This window comes from Podarcis liolepis (assembly GCF_965112155.1).
Source record: "Podarcis liolepis genome assembly, chromosome: 1".
NCBI classification, from domain to species: domain Eukaryota; kingdom Metazoa; phylum Chordata; class Lepidosauria; order Squamata; family Lacertidae; genus Podarcis; species Podarcis liolepis.
The window spans coordinates 99,540,288-99,561,329 of NC_139554.1; the positions used below are offsets into that span (position 1 = coordinate 99,540,288).

General features: G+C 39.1%; 1 protein-coding gene across 6 annotated transcripts in view; it reads left to right on the forward strand.

Moving 5' to 3' along the window:
- The first annotated feature begins 367 nt into the window (after window positions 1-367).
- KYNU (kynureninase) overlaps window positions 368-21,042 on the forward strand; it is an 84,544-nt gene continuing 63,869 nt past the window's right edge. For 2 of the 6 annotated variants that reach the window (XM_083494843.1, XM_083494842.1), the window contains exons 1-3: window positions 628-1,114; window positions 9,081-9,257; window positions 18,611-18,731. In XM_083494843.1, coding sequence (XP_083350969.1) covers window positions 9,089-9,257; window positions 18,611-18,731 — 290 coding nt within the window. In that variant the 5' untranslated portion in view covers window positions 628-1,114; window positions 9,081-9,088. Of the gene's footprint in view, window positions 1,115-5,766; window positions 5,877-9,080; window positions 9,258-18,610; window positions 18,732-21,042 lie in introns of those variants that run through there. The other 4 variants (XM_083494840.1, XM_083494841.1, XM_083494844.1 and 1 more) reach the window with 4 other exon arrangements.

The window sequence follows — 21,042 nt, forward strand, 5'->3', positions numbered from 1 at the left end:
GCAACGGGAGCTCACCCCGTCGTGGGGATTCGAACCGCCGACCTTCTGATCTGCAAGTCCTAGGCTCTGTGGTTTAACCCACAGCGCCATCCGTGTCCCTTAATATAGCTCTTATGAAGCAACAAATGAAGCATCTTAAGTGTGCTCAGGAACATGAAGATCAACAATTATTTTTAACCTGTTCTAGTACATGTTTATTCAGGACATTGGAGAGGACAATCACCTGGGATAATATGTTAAGATGGAGAGCAGAAGACTCCTAACTGATGAAAGCAACTGTAAATCATTTACCAACCTAGGTGTGCAACAGGACTATTTACATTGTATTTGCATTGCATGTTTTTTGGGGTGGGTACATGGGGTTTGTTTGTTCTATTTATTTATAGAAACTACAAAACAAGCTTAAGAAGAAAAGAAAGAAAGAAAGAAAGAAAGAAAGAAAGAAAGAAAGAAAGAAAGAAAGAAAGAAAGAAAGAAAGAAAGAAAGAGACAGACCATCAGAAGAGAACTACACTTGTTTACGGTTTGGCTTTGAGAGACTTTTTCTGCAGTACAGAGGAAACACAGAAAGCTGAGAGGGTGGAGTGGGTTGCACCATTTCAGACTGTGTGTATGGGGAGGGGGGACACACTACAAATCTTCTTTGCGCGAAAACCTGCCAGAATACAGAAAAGGAGCATAGCCGGGAGGAAAGATCTACCCCATCCCTTTGGTCACTGTGCTGTTTTGCTGTGTTTTCAACTGAAACTGGGTTTTGAATGCAGGACAGCAGTCAAAAAACGACCCCCCCCTGCTGCCTGGAATGGCACAGCCCATTCTCTTACCTCAGTTGCTGCAACCTGTTTAGGCCCCACCTGAGCTCTCACATCTGGGCTCACCTGCAACCCCCCCTCCCAACTTCATTCCCAGTTTACCTCTCCCTACTTCCCGGAACCAGCGCCCCCCCCCCATTTTTCTCTGGCTTTCAGTCTTAAGGAAGACAGAAAGGCTTTTGGGAAATGTAGTTCTTGAACTCAGCACTTATAAGGTCTCCTTGCATTCAGATTTGCCCTAAAAGCCTCAAGCTGGCCTAGGCCCTGACAGTCTCCATTTCTCCCTCAAGTTACGATTAATTGTAAGTACATATTAATTTTCTGGGGTTTCCCCCACCATTCCCCAATTTACTGCTACCGTTCTCCCACTTCTGTCACACTTAAGATTTTTAATTTGTTTATTATTATTCTTATTATTAATTCATTTATTTACATTTTATACATTCTTAAAAAAAATTGGGGACAATGTAAAGATTTTTAGTTCCTTGTGGAAGCAGGCCCTGTGTTTTGTTTTGCTATAAATCACCTTTTACTGTGTTGTTGTTGTTGTTACAGTTACTGCTTTTACCACCACCACCAATTGCAACTGCTTACTTTTAGCAGGGTTGTTGTGTTGAATATCAATGTAGGCAAGTAAAAAAGGAGCATGCAATCTTGTATTTTCCCCAATATATGTTGTAGTATTATTATTATTTCATTTCTATACCACTTTATATTTTTAAGAAAAATCTCAAAGTGGTGTACAGCATATTAAACATCAATAAAAAATGCAGAATCAAACATTTCTGAAGAAAGTCAAACATAAAGTACACAGTCAAAGCAAAACAATTAACAGGAAACCAAAATACCATCTCAAAGGTTTCAAAATAAAACATTACAGCGGAGGTCAACTACAGAATACATATTTAACACAAACAAAGTTAACAAGAAACAAAAACAAAATCTTAAACATTTCAAGTAAAACATTGCTAAGTGAAGTCAAATATAAAATGCACATTTAAAACAGCATAATTAACGAGAACAAAATATTATAAGCATGACACGGCTGTTTGGCAGTAACAAAAAGATGGGGCAAAGGAATCCAATACAGTAGTACCTTGGGTTACATACACTTCAGGTTACAGACTCCGCTAACCCAGAAATAGTACCTTGGGTTAAGAACTTTGCTTCAGGATGAGAACAGAAATCGTGCAGCGGTGGCGTAGCGGCAGCCGGAGGCCCTATTAGCTAAAGTGGTGCTTCAGGTTAAGAACAGTTTCAGGTTAAGAACAGACCCCCAGAACAAATTAAGTTCTTAGCCCGAGGTACCACTGTAATTAGGATTTGTTGTCAGGCATAGCAATGTTCCTCCAGTCTCCCCAGGGGCCTCTGTAACAGAGCTGGGTGAGTCTGGGCCCCGCCCTCTCAGCCAGGTGGAAAAGGCCTTGCAGGGAGTGGCCTTCACGACTCATAGGCGGACGTTGTAAATATGTTGCAGGTAGGATTCAGCTCCAGGTAGGATGCAGCTCCATTAAATAGATTGAATACTGACTTAATGAGTAAGATAGAAATATGAGGACCTGGTAAAAACCCAGAATTATTTCTCCCACCCCCCACAGTTCTTCAGAGACAAAAAAAGAAAAAAAAGAAAAGAAAATACATTATTGTCAATACATTATTGATTTAATTTATTTGAGAAAAATTCTACACCGCTAACATTAAGGGGGGGGGGGAAATATGGTGGCGGACAACATAAAACTTACAATAAAGTTGCATTCATAAAAGAAGTACAAAACGCATTAAAGTCGTTGTAGGTCTTAATAACGAACAGGCACAAAGGATTCGGGACAGATTCCTGAAGATTCTAATTCAATTTTCTTCGTGAGTGTAAACATGCTTTTCCAAAGTGACTTGCTCCTCCTCCTGCTACTTAGAGTCCCACTGACCACTATGAGTGGAACAGAGCAGGTGAGCAAGAGTGCTGGCGTGGTAGAGGGACAAAGTGTGTGGTGCATAGTTTTGTCACAACTCGTGGCTGGATCTATTGCAGGGGTAAGCAGAAATGATTCCTCACTGGATGACCCTCTTAAGGGATCTTTGGTTGTCACTTCGAGGCCCCGGCCTGTTTGGGAGCTAACAGGCCTGCCACATACCTAGGTTCCACAGATGCTCACGGTACTGAGCTACATGTGAGCTTTCTGACACCCCTCAACATTTTCCTACCATGTAGGCAATGTGGTTGTATTGGCCACTAGTTAGCCTGTTTATTTGGATCCTCACCATAAGCCACACCAGACACTGTAAACTGCCTGAAATCAATAATAGTTGTGACAATGTTAAACCTATTTTTCTACATTGAAATAGATGTTATGCTGCCACACACTGCGGACAAGGGAGAACATAACACTTGAAGTATGGCAGGTTTTTTCACTCTGAAGTATATACATTTTTACTGAGAAACAAATACCATTGATTTCAACTTACGTTCAAATTAGGTACGCTCAGAAATGTAGTTTTTAATTTTGGTCACGTTTGCAGCGTTTGCATTTTTTCCCCAGAGCAGCTGAATTTATTGTAGTTCATTGTGTTGTCTGTTGCTGCTGCTGTGGTTGCCTTAAACTTTTTTATTATAAGCATGCAGTCACTGCCTGCCCTCTTTTATTGGACAGGTTGAAGGATGAACGGAGAAGCAATTGCTTTTTATTAATTGTGTCAATATCAACAAAAATAAAGTAGGATTTTCTCAAACAGAGTGTTGGATCTGTGTCACACATCTACTATTGTTATGCAGATGCCTTCCAATCTTTTTGCTATATTCCTTGCTACCTGCATATACTGACTGCTATGTTCTCCACTGCCTTGCTGTTTACTTATCTGCTTATGGTTTAATTACCTTTTCAGTTGAGCTACTCCGGTACATATGTGACAAGCAACACAGATAAGCATTCAGAAACATGTATCTGATTTAAATCCTTGTCCATTCCAGTCATAAATTCTTGCTTTAAAAAAACAAACAAACACATCAACCCATTCATATTTCCCACCACAGCTAGAGCAGTGGGATCTTGCATATCGCTTGTCCTCTGAATGACTAATTGCAAGGCTGTAATTGTAAATAAGTATTTTAATTTACTATAATGTAGATACATCTGATTTTCCCCCTCCCATACCTCCTCAAAATATTTGTCTGGAAAAATTCTAACTTGATACACAGTTTGACAAGTTGACCTCTAGTGCTATTTAGTATTTGAAGTCTGACAGTATGTTAACGTTGACATCTGTATAGCATTTTGGTATTTTTTTCACCTGAGAAAAAACAGGATGTCAAAAAAGTTACTATGTCAGAATTTGAATTGTGAATTTCAGTCAGTCAGTCAGTCAGTCAGTCAGTCCAGTCTCTCTTTCAGTTAGCTGTGAAGTCATTTTTTAAAAAAAGTTAAATTGAAATTTGTCAAGTTTTCAAAATTTTCTCTTAATTCTGTGTGAGAGACAGGATTTATTTATTTATTTATGGAGTCTTAAACTTCCAACATTGTTGCAGTTTTTGATAAGGTAAATGGACTGTACAAATTATTCTCAGTAACTCAGCCCTTTCTCATTCCACCCCCCATGCCACAGTCTGTTATTCCAGATGCAAGCACCATATTGCATAACTTACTTAATTACACGATTAGATGTTTGCTGAATGGTTGATTTTGCATTCAGTAGCTATGGCATCAGTAATACAGTTATGAATGTTTACTGACATCTGATCTTGGGCACATCTTTTTTGGAACCACATCTCAGAGTTCAGTTAAACTTACAGCCAAGGAAAGTTGGACACTGAGGAACAAGTCCCATTAAACTCAGCTGAACTTATTTCTGAACAAACATGCATAATAATAAACTGCATGTGTGCATTTTTTTCTTTCCAAAATATAACCCAAAACTTTTAGCATTGTGTCTTTGTATGATGGTTTACACGAGACTGCATTTCTTTATTCTTTATACAAGACACTTTATTGGTGCACTAGCAAATATTTTAAAATATTTCAAGTTCCTTCTGCAGTGTGATAGTTTTTGCATCTCCATGGACTATATGTCATTGCGGTTTGTTTCATGTTGTTTTTAAAAGCGATATTAATATGTAGTATAGCAGATATTTATACTGATAGAATAATAGAGTAGATTTTCCCTAGCTTAATCTTGTATCTTGTCTGTTAAATATATAGATTGCCAAAGCTAGTGGTGAGTTCTGTTTTGTGAAATCATTTTCTAAAAGATGAGAACTGGAAGCTGATAGCAACTTTACAAAGCAGAAGTGGAACAGAATATGTACACTTAAAGAATAAGTATGAGAAGTGGATCATAGAACCATAGAATACTAGAGTTGGAAGGGACCCTGAGTGTCATCTAGTCCAGCCCCCTTCAATGCAGGAATCTCAACTAGAGCATCAATGGCAGATGGCCAACCAACCTCTACTTAAAAACTCCAATGAAGGATTGTCCACAACCTCCCAAGGGATTCTGTTCTACTGTTGAACAGCTCTTACTGTCAGAAAGTTCTTCCTGATGTTTAGTTGGAATCTCCTTAAGCATTAAATCAAAGATTTGGGGAATGAAATTAAAATGCAGTTTAAGCATATGGAGGTTTTAGGTTTGTTGTACAGTGGTACCTCTGGTTACGTACTTAATTCGTTCCGGACATCCGTTCTTAACCTGAAACTGTTCTTAACCTAAAGCACCACTTTAGCTAATGGGGCCTCCCACTGCTGCCACGCCACCGCCGCACGATTTCTGTTCTCATCCTAAGTTCTTAACCCAAGGTACTATTTCTGGGTTAGCGGAGTCTGTAACATGAAGCGTATGTAACCTGAAGCGTATGTAACCTGAGGTACCACTGTATTGTGCTGTGTGAGATAGGAGCAGGTCTGCTGACAAGTATGCTCGAGTTCCAGATTGAAGTGGGGGTGAAAAGAGGTCAAAGTCCAAAAAGTAGAAAGGAAAAGCAAACAGAGGAGATAGTAAGGGGAGGGAAATGTGTGTGGTTACGGTTCAAAGGGGAAAAGAGAATGAATCTGTAAGAAGTAACATTGTTAGCTGAAGGTAAGCAAAATCTGTTTCAGAGGGACACAGCACACATTAATTTTCATCTAATTTAAGATTACTAGAAGAATCAGTGGTTTAGTAAAACTGATATTATTCTTGGTGCCAATTGCAAAAGGTCTTGTAACTAGTAGTAGTCACAGTATTTAATTAATGCAAGGGAAAGTTATTCATTGTTATAAAATCTAGCGTGTAATCTAGCCAAAGCTAGGCATTTTAAAGTAATATCAATAGTGGTGTAGAAATGCATGTATACTTCAATCTCCCACTGAAATGAAAGGACGACTTAAAAGTGCTTAACTTTTGACTTGGGTCACTACCCTAATTGTTATTCTACAAGTAAAATATATTTTCCTTATTGGTTTCCTAAAGTTTAGACTTTAGTTGTTGTTGTTTAGTCGTTTAGTTGTGTCCGACTCTTCGTGACCCCATGGAAAAGAGCACGCCAGGCACTCCTGTCTTCCACTGCCTCCTGCAGTTTGGTCAAACTCAATCCATAGTATTTAATTGATTTTCATTTTCCTCTTAGATACAGGACTTGTGCATTTACTGCTCTATTTATGTCAAAATTTAATATAACTTAAGTATCCAGATTTAATGAAAATCACTGTTCAGGCACATCAACTGCCCTAGAGATGCAGAAGTATTTAAAAAACAAAAAACCCAGAATGCTGGCTGTCTGTTGATCTGTTGATAAGAGGATAACTGGAAAACCATGGGATAGGGATCAAATGCAATATGCTCAGACAACATGGCTGGCCGACTGGTACAATGCAGTATTTTTTTCCTGCAAGCACCAGTTTGCAGCTGGTACCTATTAGGGCTGTTCTTATTTTAGGCACAAAAAGAAAATGAATTAATGCTGTTTCTCTCTCACACTCTCTCCAAACTATAATTCCGTGGAAGAACCACATTATCTGGTTCTTCATCTCTAGTGATAAGATGCCATTTAGCTCCTAGCTTTCATATCTCAGTTTCTAACACTGGTTAGGCTGAGAGGCTCAAGGTTACCCATTGAGCTTCATGGCCAACTTGGGTGATTTGAGCCCTGGTTTCCCAAGTCCTAGTCTGATATTCTAACCACTGTACCATACTAGCTCTCATGATGTGAATGAAACTGCCTCATATTGAATATTTGTATGATTTTTGTACAATTGTTGGGTATGAGGGAAATGCATTTAAATCTTGTATGTGCCAGCTCCATCCCATTGTCATCTGGTTCTGAATAGCTGGATCAGTGTTTTGGCCCATGGCGCACAATGGCCTTGTTCACACATAGCACTATGCCAGACTATGTCCTACCAAAAACAAGCACAAGGAGAAAATTTCAGCTGCTTTGTTCTTTCCCCACTTATGCTGTTTCCATACTACTCAGAGCTAAGTCATGATTTGGCTTAGCATTATCCTAACCCAGACTCACGGTTTGTTTCCCTCCAACAAACCACAAGTAGTTAACCAAGAGCAAATCTTAGCTACAGCATGGTTTGTTTGAAGCTAGACAAACCACTAGCCCAGGTTTGCACATAGCACTGAGCCTTACCATGGCCTAGCTTCTGGTAGTGCAGCAGGAGCAGGGGAGAAGCAAAGTGGCTGTGACTTTCTCTTTCTGTACCAGCACACTTGCTTGTTTGGCTTGGTAAGCTATTGTTTGGCTTAGTGTTATGTGCAAAACAGGCCCATTGATCAGTTTTCCAGATGCTGAGTTCTATTGTGTCTGATAGTACAAATGTGGCTGTATTTTGAAGCATTCTGTGGGCAACACGGGCAATGATGGAGGAAGAATAACTCTCTTGCTCAATTGTGGAACTTAGGTGAATAGCAAATTATGTTTTGAAGGTGACCAAGTGGTGCTCTTCTATTAATTAGGATAAGTAATTAATTAGTAATCAGTATTTACTTTAATTAGTAGCAAATGGATTCTGTGCTGCAGAAAAAGCTTGTTTCATAGTGGATGTAGACTGATTCATCACCTACCACCAAATAAATGACTAATTCATTATTTGCATTAATCAATGGAAGTGGCTAAGTTTTGAATAAACCTTTTGAAAGCCACTATCTGGCCACTTTCCACATAAAAATGGCTTTTCATTAGGGCCTCAAATTTGAGCATGCAGAAATATGTAAAAGAAAATATTTGTCTTGTAGCTTTTGTTTGATCTTATTTTTTTTAACTGAAACATGAAGGTAGTGAAGACACTATGAGTGGTGACCACTTTGAATGCTCAGGTTGCCAGATTTGTGCTCAACACAATTTTAGTCAACTAGAATGTTGTCTGAGTTAAGACAAGTGGAATCAGGATTAGACTGGAAATAGAAAATAGGAAGGCAAGAGTATACAATAATGAGGCCTGGGGAGATGCTAAAACTAAATAAAACTAAATAAAAAATACTACAGAAACAATTTTGAATATGTGGTTGTGTTTTTCACTTTCAGTAGGGATCTCATCTGTACCTTGCATTGAGCTTCTTTCTGCCACACAGAAAGAATCACACTAGTTCATCAAGATGTGTTTTCCAGTGATGCAGACAATCTGATAAATGCAGATGGAGGCCAGAAACTGAATCTGGCTCTATAGGAAATCTTGCTGTCAGTGAAAAGGAATTTTAGGGGAAAACGGTTTAGATTTTATATCCTTGTGGTTTGTGAGAAAACAGCTTTTCTCCGGCAGAGGCCTATTCTGAAATTTCCTCTTGCACTATTTCTTTAGTGCCTAGTCTGCCTATTTCAGTCGTGCCTCCCAAGCTAAAAACTTACACATCCACATCAAGAAGCTAAAGGAGCCAAAAGATTGCTCAGGCTTGAAAATGCAAGTTTAAATGTGGCAATGCACCTGCCATTTTCAGGAGCACAGATTGTAGAAACAATAATGCTGCCTGCGGCTTTCTGATTCTGCAAGTTTGAATGACACTATAGAATTTGTTACTGCTATTGGAGCAGTGGTAGAAAACAGAAGTTGCTGATGTAGCTCTATAGAGAAAGCATTGTATTTAAAACTAATGGCTTTAGGGCTACAGCAATATGCTGCCTTGAAAAATGCTGGAATTGAGAACTTCCCACTCTTTCCTTACACTCCCAAGTATTTCACTTTTTAAAGCTGGAAGGCTGTACCTCAGCAGACATAGCTATAATCTTTGCATCAGACACTAGCCAATATGCACGGCACAGAATCTAAACGAAAATATTTTCTCCCTTTTCATTTTTAGAGTGAGAAATGGATCTGTCTTCTTATGCCTCGCCGGCAGCCATTATAGAAACCGTTGCGTCACAGCTAGCATGCAGTCCAGTGGATAAGGAAGTTGCTGTTCAGTTAGATGAAGAAGATGAACTAAAACACCTGCGTGCATGTTTTCATATTCCCAGAGTGAAGGATCTACCTCCAAGTAAGAACCACAGTTATACCAAGGTGGCTTTGTATCTCCTTGCATATGTTTATTGCAAATCTGCAGGAAGCCTTGCTGCCTAAAGGATAAATGGAGCGATTGGCGCCATATCTTTGATCACAGCATGTCCCCTGCGTTGTAAAATCAGCACCTCAAGTTGAGCGCCTTATATGCTCTCATTCCCATTCTGATTAGAATGGAAGATTACAATACAGCACTTATGCTGTGCTTAGGCTGTCACTCAGTCTCTTTCAACAATATAGTGACTGATTGAAAATTATAGGCAGGAGTGTTTTTTAATGGATTTGAGCTACTTTGCCTCCAGGTGCTTATTGCCAAAAGAAGCTACTACTTTGGGCATTCAGGAAAGTTTTGCACTATCAGTTTTTTATGGTTGATTGGAATCCACTGGGGAGGCCTCCTGCACAAACCTCATTTGGAAGGAGCAGGAACAACACACTTGGCAGGAGGGTTGCGTGTGTGGTTATTGTGGCACTACAAGAGTCTTTCTGAATACTTATACCAGGTATAAGGGTTACAATGTTGTTTGAGTTGATAAATAAATTAATTGACAAAATATTCTGATCAGTTAAACCAATGTCCCTGATTAATTGGACAGCAGGTTTTAATGTCACAGCAATCACCATCTCATGACACGCTGCTTTTGTTATACACAGGTGAGAATGCTGCTTCTGAGATGGCTAATGCTGCTAGTGTTGCATATATTGCCTAAATTCAAATTTGAACTACCGTATTTTTCATCTATAAGATGCCTCCATGTATAAGATGTCTCCTATTTTGGGGCACTCAAGATTTAAGAAAATGGGGGGAGACGGCTCCGTGTATAAGATGCCCCCTAATTTTTGACATTATTTTTAAAGGGAAAAGCCTAGTCTTATACATTGAAAAAATATGTGTTAGGGTTGGGTGATATTTCAATATATTGCCCAAATCCAGTTTGAAGTCCATATCTTGATATTGGTTTCATATTTTTTTACCTGGCAATATATCACAAATCATGGGGTGTGTGCGTGTGCATGCTATGCAAAAATCACAATGTGGGGAAAACTCTGAAGCCAGCCAATGCCTCTCTATATAGTAGCTCCATTCTTATTTTAGACATTGTGATATATCGGTATATTGTGATGTTTAGCTGGTGATATATCGCAGTGCTGAAAACCAGGTTATGCCCCTGTCGTAATATGTGTGTGTATGATATGTTTTCAAGTAATATATTAAAACACATATAATTCATTGGCTAAGATTTCTTTATTCAGGTTGCAACTCTTCTTGTTTTAGGAGATGTGCTTCTGATGTGAAAAAGTAGCAATGGGAAGCCAATTCAACATAATACAATGAGATCTTTTTTTAAAGAAAAAGCATGCAAGGAAGGAAGGAAGGAAAAGGGGAGAGGAATATATTGAATAATTTTATAGCCAATCCATGACCCGAAATATGAACCATGTCTCCTTAACTCTGTTCCATTACATTCAATAGGAGTAGATTTATGAGATTTCAGGTGCAAAGTCCAAGGATGTGTAGGGGACTTCACCACATCTGGGACTGCAGCAGGAAATTGGGTTTTCCCTCATCTTTTATTTCTACCCAGAATCCATAGGCTGAACTACCTGCTTTGGCAGCAGGGGATTGTACTGAATGATAACTCTGTCAGTTCATGTGATCTCTGGCTCCTAAACCAGCCCAGCCCTGGCTTAGAGACAGCCATGGGGAATTTCTGAGCCTGGGATGGGCAACCCCCCTGCAAGCTTTGCTGGCTTCGGAGAGCTATCCTGGCCCTACAAAGCACATGTCAGCCAGGGAAGCCAACCATTTTTGTGTGTCAGATTTTAATTTGAGCCAGAGAAGAATTCAGGGGCTTGTAAAGCTTATCTTTGCTTTGAGTTCAGTTTTAACAAGTCCCTAAAGTTATTCTGCTGCGCCTGGAAAAGGAAAACTTCACTAGAATATCTGTTAAAAAGTAATGAAGTTTATGGTGATAAAGTTTTAAAGGTTCTTAAGCTAAAGGTTCTTGAGCCAAAAGTAAATCTGGCCAAGGAATCTATAATGAATGCTCCCTTTCTCTTTTTAAAGAATCCTTCAGATTCCCCATTTATGAACTATTTTCAAATCAGTGTTTTCTCAGTTATTTTTTCAGAATTATTCACTAACTGATATATATAAATAGCAATTGAAAGATCTTATTTTCTATTCTGCCTTTGAAATACCTTTTAAATAATTCTTATTAATGATTTTGGCAGGCAGTCTAGTTTGGGAATAGATAGCTACTGAAAATGTAAAAAACATACATAATATACAAAGTCACATGACATTTATCCAGTCTCCTAATTGAAGGTTGATATTCAGGGGCGGGGAGGGAGGTCTGTCCCAAACACTCAAATATACATTTGCAACCCTTCTTTATGAGCATTCTGCAGTGTTTATTTCATAATTAAGCAAGCAGACTGGCTAGAAATCCCCACTTTTCATCCTTGTGTTTGTGACAGCTAATCAATTTTGTGGTAATTTTCTTAGTCTGAAGTCCAAAATAAGCACTGTGGAGCAACTCTGAATTCATGTTGTGGTTGTGAGTGTGGATTGTGAATCCTGGGAACTTCTCTCTCTGTGTAAGCGTGTAAAATATTCTCTCTCTATATTTGTTCACCTGATTTCCCATGTGTTTTTTAAAAATGTGGGATCAAGGTGTGAGTGTTCAGGATACTGGTGATTTTCTTTTTAAACAACAATCTACTAAACTAGAACATTGAATTGTACAACAGATCTATGCAGCTTGGTGTTACTGCCTATGAAAGTGTTGTCTGCTGTGTTTAAAGATATCGAGATCTGACCTTTATTCTGAAGCATGTGTTTTTTGAAAAAACCATACACCATCCTAATATCTTTAATGTGGTTAAAATAGAACCATCGTTTACAGAAACTAATGCTTTCTGGGGGTGTTTTTTTTAGTTAGTCTACCATAAATTAGATAATTAGGCAGCTTGATTGATTGGACATCTTTAATGGCTTTGTGTTAGCTTACCAGTGGCACTTAGCAAAACGCCGGTCTAAGGCTTCCAGTCATTTATCAGGCTAAAAAAGATGAACAGAATATATCATAATGGAAGATCTTGAGATTGTTGTATAATCCGTGAAACTAATCAATACATCAAAAAGGCCAGAAAGCTGATGATTTCAGGTAAGATAATAAGGACATAAGAAGAGCCTGCTGGATCAGGCCAGTGACCCATGTAGTCCAGCATCTTGTTCTCACAGTGGCCAAAGCTGTGCAAAACCTGCAAGCAGGATTCGAGCACAAGAGCATGCTTGCCTCCTTTGGTTTACAGCAACTAGAGCTCAAAACTTTGTAGCTTTCTATTTATTTGTTTACATGATTTGTATCCTGCAGCTTCTGCATAAATTTATGCTCCTTGGGTGGCTAACAAGATAGTTAAGAAACAAAAAAGTACAGTTAACATTAACAATCATCTTTTTAAAGAAACAAACCAACCAAAAAAAGCAACAGTCGGTTCAAATAGACAGTAAAATCAAACTGCTCTGAGGGTGCCTTCACAGTGTCATTATTTTGCAGGAAAGATTCAATCGCCTACCAGATCTTTAGTTTTGCACTTTTAAAGCCCCCACATAAACCTTCTGCCCTAGCCAACACAAGCAGATGGGCTTGGGCTGTGGCAGTGGCTACGTCACTCCGTTTGGCCCTGCTGCTTTCCAGCTGGAAGTTAAGATTGCTCCCTTTAGCTGTCACTAATGCCAGTTACAGATCTAAATAATAGTTGGGGTAAACATAATTTACATGGTGTGTACAAGCATGAGTGATCTTGCTTGACATTTATCTGTGCACCAAATGGATCTTGGATGTCTCATACTCATGAAGCTAAAAGAGATAATCCAACTTCTTTATATATTTACATAAAACACTGTACAGCATTGTCTTGAAAGCAGGGTAGAGCAAATCCTATAAAGCAGGTATGCCATTTGAAAGGGGGAGGGGAGAAGCTTATAAACTATATATTAATCTTGTCAAAACTAAGTTTTAGTAACAGCTTGTTTTACGTAGTCATGACATAAATCAAGTGAGAAGCTTCCAAAGGGTTTTTTTGCATTCCACTTCTTTCTGCAGTTTAAGGTGGCAGAGATTTAGCCATTGTAATCAAGAAATGTGCAAGGGAAAATACAAAAGACCTATTTTCAAAATGTTCCATCCAGTACTTGTTAAAGCACTTGATTGCCACATATTTTGTCAGCCTTCATATCATTTGTGTAGATAAAAAAATAAATCAAGACACCCGGATGTAGATACAGTGGTGCCCCGCAAGACGAATACCTCGCAAGGCGAAAAACCCGCTAGACGAAAGGGTTCTCCGTTTTTCAATGTGCTTCGCAAGACGAATTTCCCTATGGGATTGCCCCCTTTTTCTAAGCCGCTAATAGCCTTTTAGCCGCTAAGCTGCTAAGCCTTTAATAGCCGCTAATAGCGCTAATCCGCTAAGCCTCTAATAGGGTTGCTTCGCAAGACGAAAAAACCGCTAGACGAAGAGACTCGCGGAACGGATTATTTTCGTCTTGCGAGGCACCACTGTATGCTTCTGTATGTTGAAACAGATTTCTACATTTAGATACCTTGCAGTTTGTCTCAATTTGTGCAGAAGTGAGTTGTGTAAGAGATACTACCCTCTCACACAAACATACATCTTGTCCTCGAACCTCAGTGTTCAAACTCCAGTAGTATCATTTCAACTTCTTCTAAGCAGGTAATAAGCAACCTTTGTTTAATTGGCAGGGAGATGGTGGTAGGGAAGGTTTTCCTTTAAAATAGTTTTTCCTAAAGTTGCTTTGAGTCACTGAAGTTTAATGTAAACATGAGTCAACAATAAGTTATTGTACCAAATGTCATATTGGAATTGTATTAAAAGGAACAGATTCAGAATGAAACCAGTCTCCATTTTTCCAGCTAGACAGTCTTGATTGGTAAGTGTCAGGGACTGGGCAGAGGAGGAATAATGGAGACCGCCTCTCCATCCTGACCCTTCCAGGGAGGAGGAAGAGGAAGACAGTATAGATTAACAACAGGGGTTTGAGGTAGGTCACAGCTCAGAGGCAGATGAGGGGGGAAGTTGGGAAATCATAGAGAGCCAGAGCAGCACCTGGCTGACACGTTGTCATTAGAAAGTGTTCCAGACCAACCATCTCCCAGAACCCGGCTAGCCTTAAAAGTAGGAGAGCAAAGAGCTCGAAGACAGAGGGCACTTAGCAGCACCCTTAGAGGAGGTGATGATTCTGACAAATGAGGAAGTGGGAGAGACGCAGGGTGGAGATTCACTCTGGACAACGCCATTATCCAAGAGGCTGGGTTCTTCAGCCTCTCTCTGTAAAGATTGTAATAAAAAAGGACTGTAAGAAACTTTTAACTCAGAAACTTTGGCCTTCTAGATGTTGCTGGACTACAGCTCTCACCATCCCTAGTCATTGCCCATGCTTGCTGATGCCGGTGTGAGTTGTAATTTAGCAATATCTGGAGGACCAAAGGTTCCCCACATCTACTCTAACTAATCTTATTTTTCGTATGCTAATCTTTATAGCTTCCCCAGCTTCTTTATTACACTCACACAAACATATACATATTCAAGGTATGATCTCACTCACAAAGTGGACCAAACAATCAGTGCTGTTTGCCCTCTAGAATTATTAAACCCTATTCACCACTTAGAGGTCACGTCTTCAGAAGAAATATTAGAGGAGCTAATATCATGAGCACATTGAAGTTCAGACAACAGGAGAAGTAGTACTGCAAAGCAAGGATCTATTTAGTGAAAGTGAGGTGCTGTGAATGATGGACTGTAGTGGCGTTTAGATAGAAAAAATGTAAGTGGAATGGGCAAGCAAAATTGTGTAAATCTGGACTTAAAAGGGTTGAGTCCATCTAAATCGTTGTGCACGTGGAATGATATCTGCAAGTAAAAGGTCACCCCAACATGCTTCTTGTGGATTGTTGTGGAAAACCCAGAGCACATTGTGCATGTGTGTGTGTGTTGTACGTGTGCACATCTGTACCGGAGGGGGAGAGGGAGGGAAAGTTCTGTTACGCTCATGGAAATGGATCCGTGCTACAGTAATTTGGTTGGATACCACACCCAGTTATGAAAATATCAGTAAGTAGCAATCTAGTATTGTGCGCCAGTGATCAGGAATAATGGTTTTGTATATTTAAAAACCTTTAAAACTGCCTTATATATTAAGCTCTAAGTGATCTAGAAGGAGCAGATGAAAACATACCTTAACATTGCCTGTTCTAATGCTTGACTGGATTTCAAGGAATTCTTCTGAAAATTGCTCAAAGATAATAATAATAATAATAAATAGTTTTATTATTATTTGTACCCCACCAATCTGACTGGGTTGCCCCAGCCACAAATAAAATGCTTGCTTCCTCTAATCTCAATGAGACTCCATTATTGTTCTTCAGAATAACGAAGGCCTGTGAACAGAACCAATTTGGAAGTGTGAATAATATTTACACCTCTGTTATTGCTCATTTTAAAAAGGATGCTGATGAAAACAAGGAGAGTGTCAGTAATATAGATTAGATTGAAACTGGTTTTGTGATTTAGGCTTTTTAAAAGCCTTTAAAGCTTTAATTAAGAAGTTATCTTCGTTGTCTCTTACGCCTGGAAAATGTATTAGTGGTTGAGTTCAAAGTAGTATCTTTAAAATGTAGTTTGAGTAGCTTTGTGGTTTAATGTTTCCCTATAGCCCTAAAATGAAATTGCCTCAGACAAATGTAAACTTATTCTTCTTTATATAATGTTAGAAGTGTTTATGTAAATTTTAATGCATTTGCTCAAGCTGCTGACTTGTATACATTCTTGCATAAGCTATTGATGACTGAGACATGCAAAAATGAGCACTGTTCCTTATGACCCTTGGCAGGAAACAGTAGCATATAGAATGAAAGGTGATGAAAAGGGCTAATCACCCCTTTTATCATTTATAGGCATAATAGCTTGCGTTTCCCCTACTGAGCAGAAAACATTTTCAACAGATATTTTCCTCCTTCACAAGTGAACTATGCTTGCCCACATTTCATCTTGGCAACTTATGAAAGTCTAAAGAAATACTTAAATTTTTAATATACGTATTTCCAGCTTAGGGAATATTTTGCATTATCCATCAAAAAAGATGAGTGTTATCCAACACTAGGTATGCTCAGTAGACTTATTGAACTCAGTGGACTTAAGTAACTTAAATACATTAAAATGAATATATGTACTCTGAATACAACTTACTTGGATATTGCCCTATATTTTTTAATTAAATTTTTAGAGGACTAGTGCTACAGTCATATACATGTTTGCTTCTCGCTGGATCATCACCTTGTCATGGTAAGTGGGCTTGCATGTTTCTATGATCCTTGTGAGCGAAGCTGTTGGGAGTCTCATACTCCCAGTAGAGTCACCCAAGACAGTAAGGTCAAGGGGCAGGAGCTAGACAAAGAATGATCCAAGAAGTCCTCAATAGCAGAACAGGCAGAAGATAACAAGCGGTATGTTACAACAGCTGTGAAGGCAAATGAAGGCTGCAGCAGATAAGAATCTACTGGTCGTCGTGATATTCATGCCATCGGAATAGAGCCATACCGCGAAGAATCTGCATTGGTCAGCGAGCACTGATCTACTCACATCAAGCAAATTCACGCATAGGCATCTTCCAAAAACCCATCCCAAACCCAAAAAGTCTCATGGTGATCGGCAAATGGTAACGGGGGCAGAACCGTGAAATCTGGAACCCCTAGTCAGGGACCTGCACATGAGTGGTGGATACAGATTCATTTGTTCTGACTCGAGGAATGAGGCAGTTGAGTAGCTCAGCAGCTGTATCCACAACTGAGCAGTCCTATTTAGGATCTATTCTGCTCACCCCCAAAACGGGAACGGCTAGAAAAGGTGCCCTAAACATAGTCTGCCTCCCTTTTTCCCTGACTGGATACAATGGCTCTCAAAGTAAACCATTCACAGTGGGATCAGGTGTTAAACAGGGATGTGTTATCTTCATTGATGTTTGGACGCCTGGCACCATTTCAAATCATGATGATGGACTTGAGTTTGGCATAACGACTCCAAACTCTCAAATTGCACTATCCATTTAAAAACCATAGCATTTTTTGGTTTCTACAAATTTCTGAGCAGCACAAGACTCCCCCCGCTACTAGAATAAATGATATAGAGGGTCCACTTCAAAACATTTATTTATTTATTGCTTAAAATTTGGAATTAAAGTTCACTGTTGCAAATACATCCCTCTAAACAAAAGATAGAAATGTGAAATCATATGCTAGTGTATAGTATTCCTTTCCTTTCACTGATGTTCTGAGTTAAGTTAATCTAATCTAACTGCATGTGCAATGGCATTTGAGCTTCTAATGTCCCCAGTTTGCCCTTTTCGTAGTAAACATTAGGAATTGTCTTTAAAAAAGAAGCTGTGATATATGGTATGGAAGAATCTTGTGCTAATATTTTACCACTGAGTCTACAACCCATGTTAGATCTCTTATTTTTGCCATTTATATGAGCAGGCACTGTTGACTAAGCTTGGAGTATCATGTTGACTTGGATCCACTGAAAGACAATATCAGGTCCATGGAATTTGTTCCATGCGCAGTGGTACCTCTGGATGCAAATGGGATCCGTTCCGGAGCCCCGTTCGCACCCTGAGCAGAATGCAATCCACGTATGCGCGGGTCACAATTCGCTGCTTCTGTGCATGCGTGTGACGTCATTTTGAATGTCTGCGCATGTGCGAGTGGTGAAACCTGGAAGTAACCCGTTCCGTTACTTCCGGGTCGCCGCAGAACACAACCTTAAAATGCTCAACCTGAAGCGTCTTTAACCCGAGGTATGACTGTACATTTATATTTTGTATTGGAACTTGGGGAACGTATAGCTTTTGTGTGATGTCTAGCACCCAACAAACTGCTGAATAGAAGTCTAGCATCATCCTTTCTCAGATGTTTTGCCTTTTGTTACTGAGAGAAAGGGAATAGCTTGCTTTTACTATACTTTTAACACAGCTGGTATATTTTTCTACACTTGTCTGTACTATGGTGAATTTTATGTCAGTATTTTTGGCATAGTTTTCATAGAATCTATGACATAATAAGTGTTTTTTTAATGAAATGAATTTTACCTGTTCGTTAACTGGAGGGCTATCTCAGGAATATAGTTGTATATTGGGTTCATCATTAGTGAATGGATATGACGTTTTTCATGGGGAATCTTTTGTGTAGATAAGAAAGGGAATGGTGGCAGCATTTTTAATGGCTTTCTTGGATTTTCCTCCTTCAGCCAATCTAGCCTTAGTGCATAAGAATGAGACCTGCGTCTACTTTGCTGGGAACTCTCTTGGTCTTCAGCCAAAGAAAGTGAAGACTTACTTGGATGAAGAACTTGACAAGTGGGCTAAACTGTGAGTAGTTCCTAGTGACATAAATCACTAACTGCTTTTTTGAGGGTAAAGAAAAATTATTTCATTTTGAAAATGGGCCTGAATATGGTGATATTCTGTTAAAATCCCTTTCTCATGGAAATACAATGAATAGTCAGTGCTTTCCCAACAATAGGAAAACAAGAAATGGTTGCAGTAACCTTTAACCACCTCATATTGGAAGGATCCTCCTCAGCTTACAGCTATTTGCCTAATTGTTTTTTAATGGTCCTAGTTCAAGTCTTACCTATTGTCTGTATGTGTAGTTATTGCTACTAGTCTATGTGATTACCTCATGCAATCCTTGTCTCATCATTTCTGTCCTGATCTGTGCATTTCAGGCTACATACACCATATCTATATCTATATCTATATCTATCTATATCTATATCTATATCTATATCTATACAGTGGTACCTCACAAGACGAATGCCTCGCAAGACGAAAAACGAAAGAGTTTTCCGTTTTTTGAGTCATTCCGCAAGACGAATTTCCCTATCGGCTTGCTTCGCAAGACGAAACGTCTTGCAAGTTCGTTTCCTTTTTCTTAAAGCCACTAAGCCGTTAATAGCCGCTAAGCCGCTAAGCTGTTAATAGCCGCTAAGCCTCTAATAGCCGCTAAGCCGCTAATAGCCGCTAAGCCGCTAATAGCCGTGCTTCGCAAGACGAAAAAACTGCAAGACGAAGAGACTCGCAAACGGATTAATTTTGTCTTGTGAGGCACCACTGTATCTATACTGTATCTATCTATCTATCTATAGATAATGTGTATGTCCCAAATAATCATGGGAACTGTAGTTTGTTGAGTGTGCTGGGAACTCTAGCTCTGGTGGGAGAATTGTAGTTCCCACAAATCTTTAGATGTCCTTTGATAGGTAACCTGGTGCCTATTTCAGCAGTATTCAGATTGACCCTTTGCTTGGTCAATCCTAAATCTGAGACACTAGAATAAAGAATATTGCTTTATAGCCTCAAACTTTTGAGATGCTTGTAAAATTCGCATTCTGAAATCTGAAATTTGCATTTCAAAAAATAAAACAGAGTTGTAATAAGGTCTGTCATAAACTCAGAATTTGGTTCAGTTTCAAAATCTGAAATTGTGGAACTCCAGGCATGCAATATTGCTGTGCTTGCAACTATTTCTTTGTTTTTTCCTTGACCCCTCATTATTACTAAAATCAGCCACTGAACCCCATTTACTAGTCCCACCAGCATTTTTGTGTCCATGGTAAATTCTTCAAGTGGTTTATTTCAGTTGCCCATATTCACACTCCTCCCAGGAGAAATGGCCCTAGGAAGGTGGTGGTAGATGGAAGGAGTAAGCATGGATTGGTGGCCATAATTAAAGTTCAGGAAGGGAGAATCAAGCCCAGAGAGTTAGGGTTATGCTGGGCTGAGGTTCATAGCAGCCTGAAGAAATCAGTGCTCCCGCCTAAGTTGTGAAGAGAGCTTATATCCAGGAAATGTTTATATCATTCAAGAAAATGGTGTATTTTATCTACTCTTGAAATACTTTTCCTCATGTCCTTAAATTTTTCTATTGGTTCAAGCTCATCTTTTGCTCCATCATATTAGATTTAAGACTGATTTCACACAATCTGACTTTGCTGTGTGATAACGCCCATTGATTTCAGTGGGTCTGCTCTGACCATGACTTAGATATCACCTACTAGCAGTTCAATCCTACAGCTTCCTACTGGGGAATAAGCACAATTGAACACCGTTGGACTTCAGAGAAAAGAGTTGTCCTTACCTATTCTCTTGTTAAAACAGGAGAGTTGCAATTAATAATAAAAAGGCAGCTACTTTTTTAGATAGCTGTGAGGGAAGGAAGGAGGGAATAGGAGCATATGAACTTCAGTTAGCACTTCTCTCTGTTCATTTAGCACAGCTCTGCAGTTTTGCCAGCCATTTTAAGAAAATGCAATCCTGTCAATTTTTCTGTGATTATTGTAGTAGCTCAGGGAAATGGCTGACTTCATTCAAGAAGTTAAAGTTAAATAGCTCTCTTCTCCATTTAAAGGGACCAAGAGAGGTAATATTTCATTTCTCACACATTAATTTTGCATTTGTTCATTTTCCATGCATCTGTTTGCCTTGGGTACAATGAAAGAATTTTATACTCAAGACCGATGTACTTAAGTGTGGTGATAATAGTTTGAGCAAAATTCACTGCAGTCCAAGGCATTTATTTTCAGGGAGCAGAATCAATTCCCCCCTTCTTTCTCAGTTTGTGAAAAGAAGTAAATATGATTCTGTATATCTTATATGTATCTGTGGTCCATTACCTTTC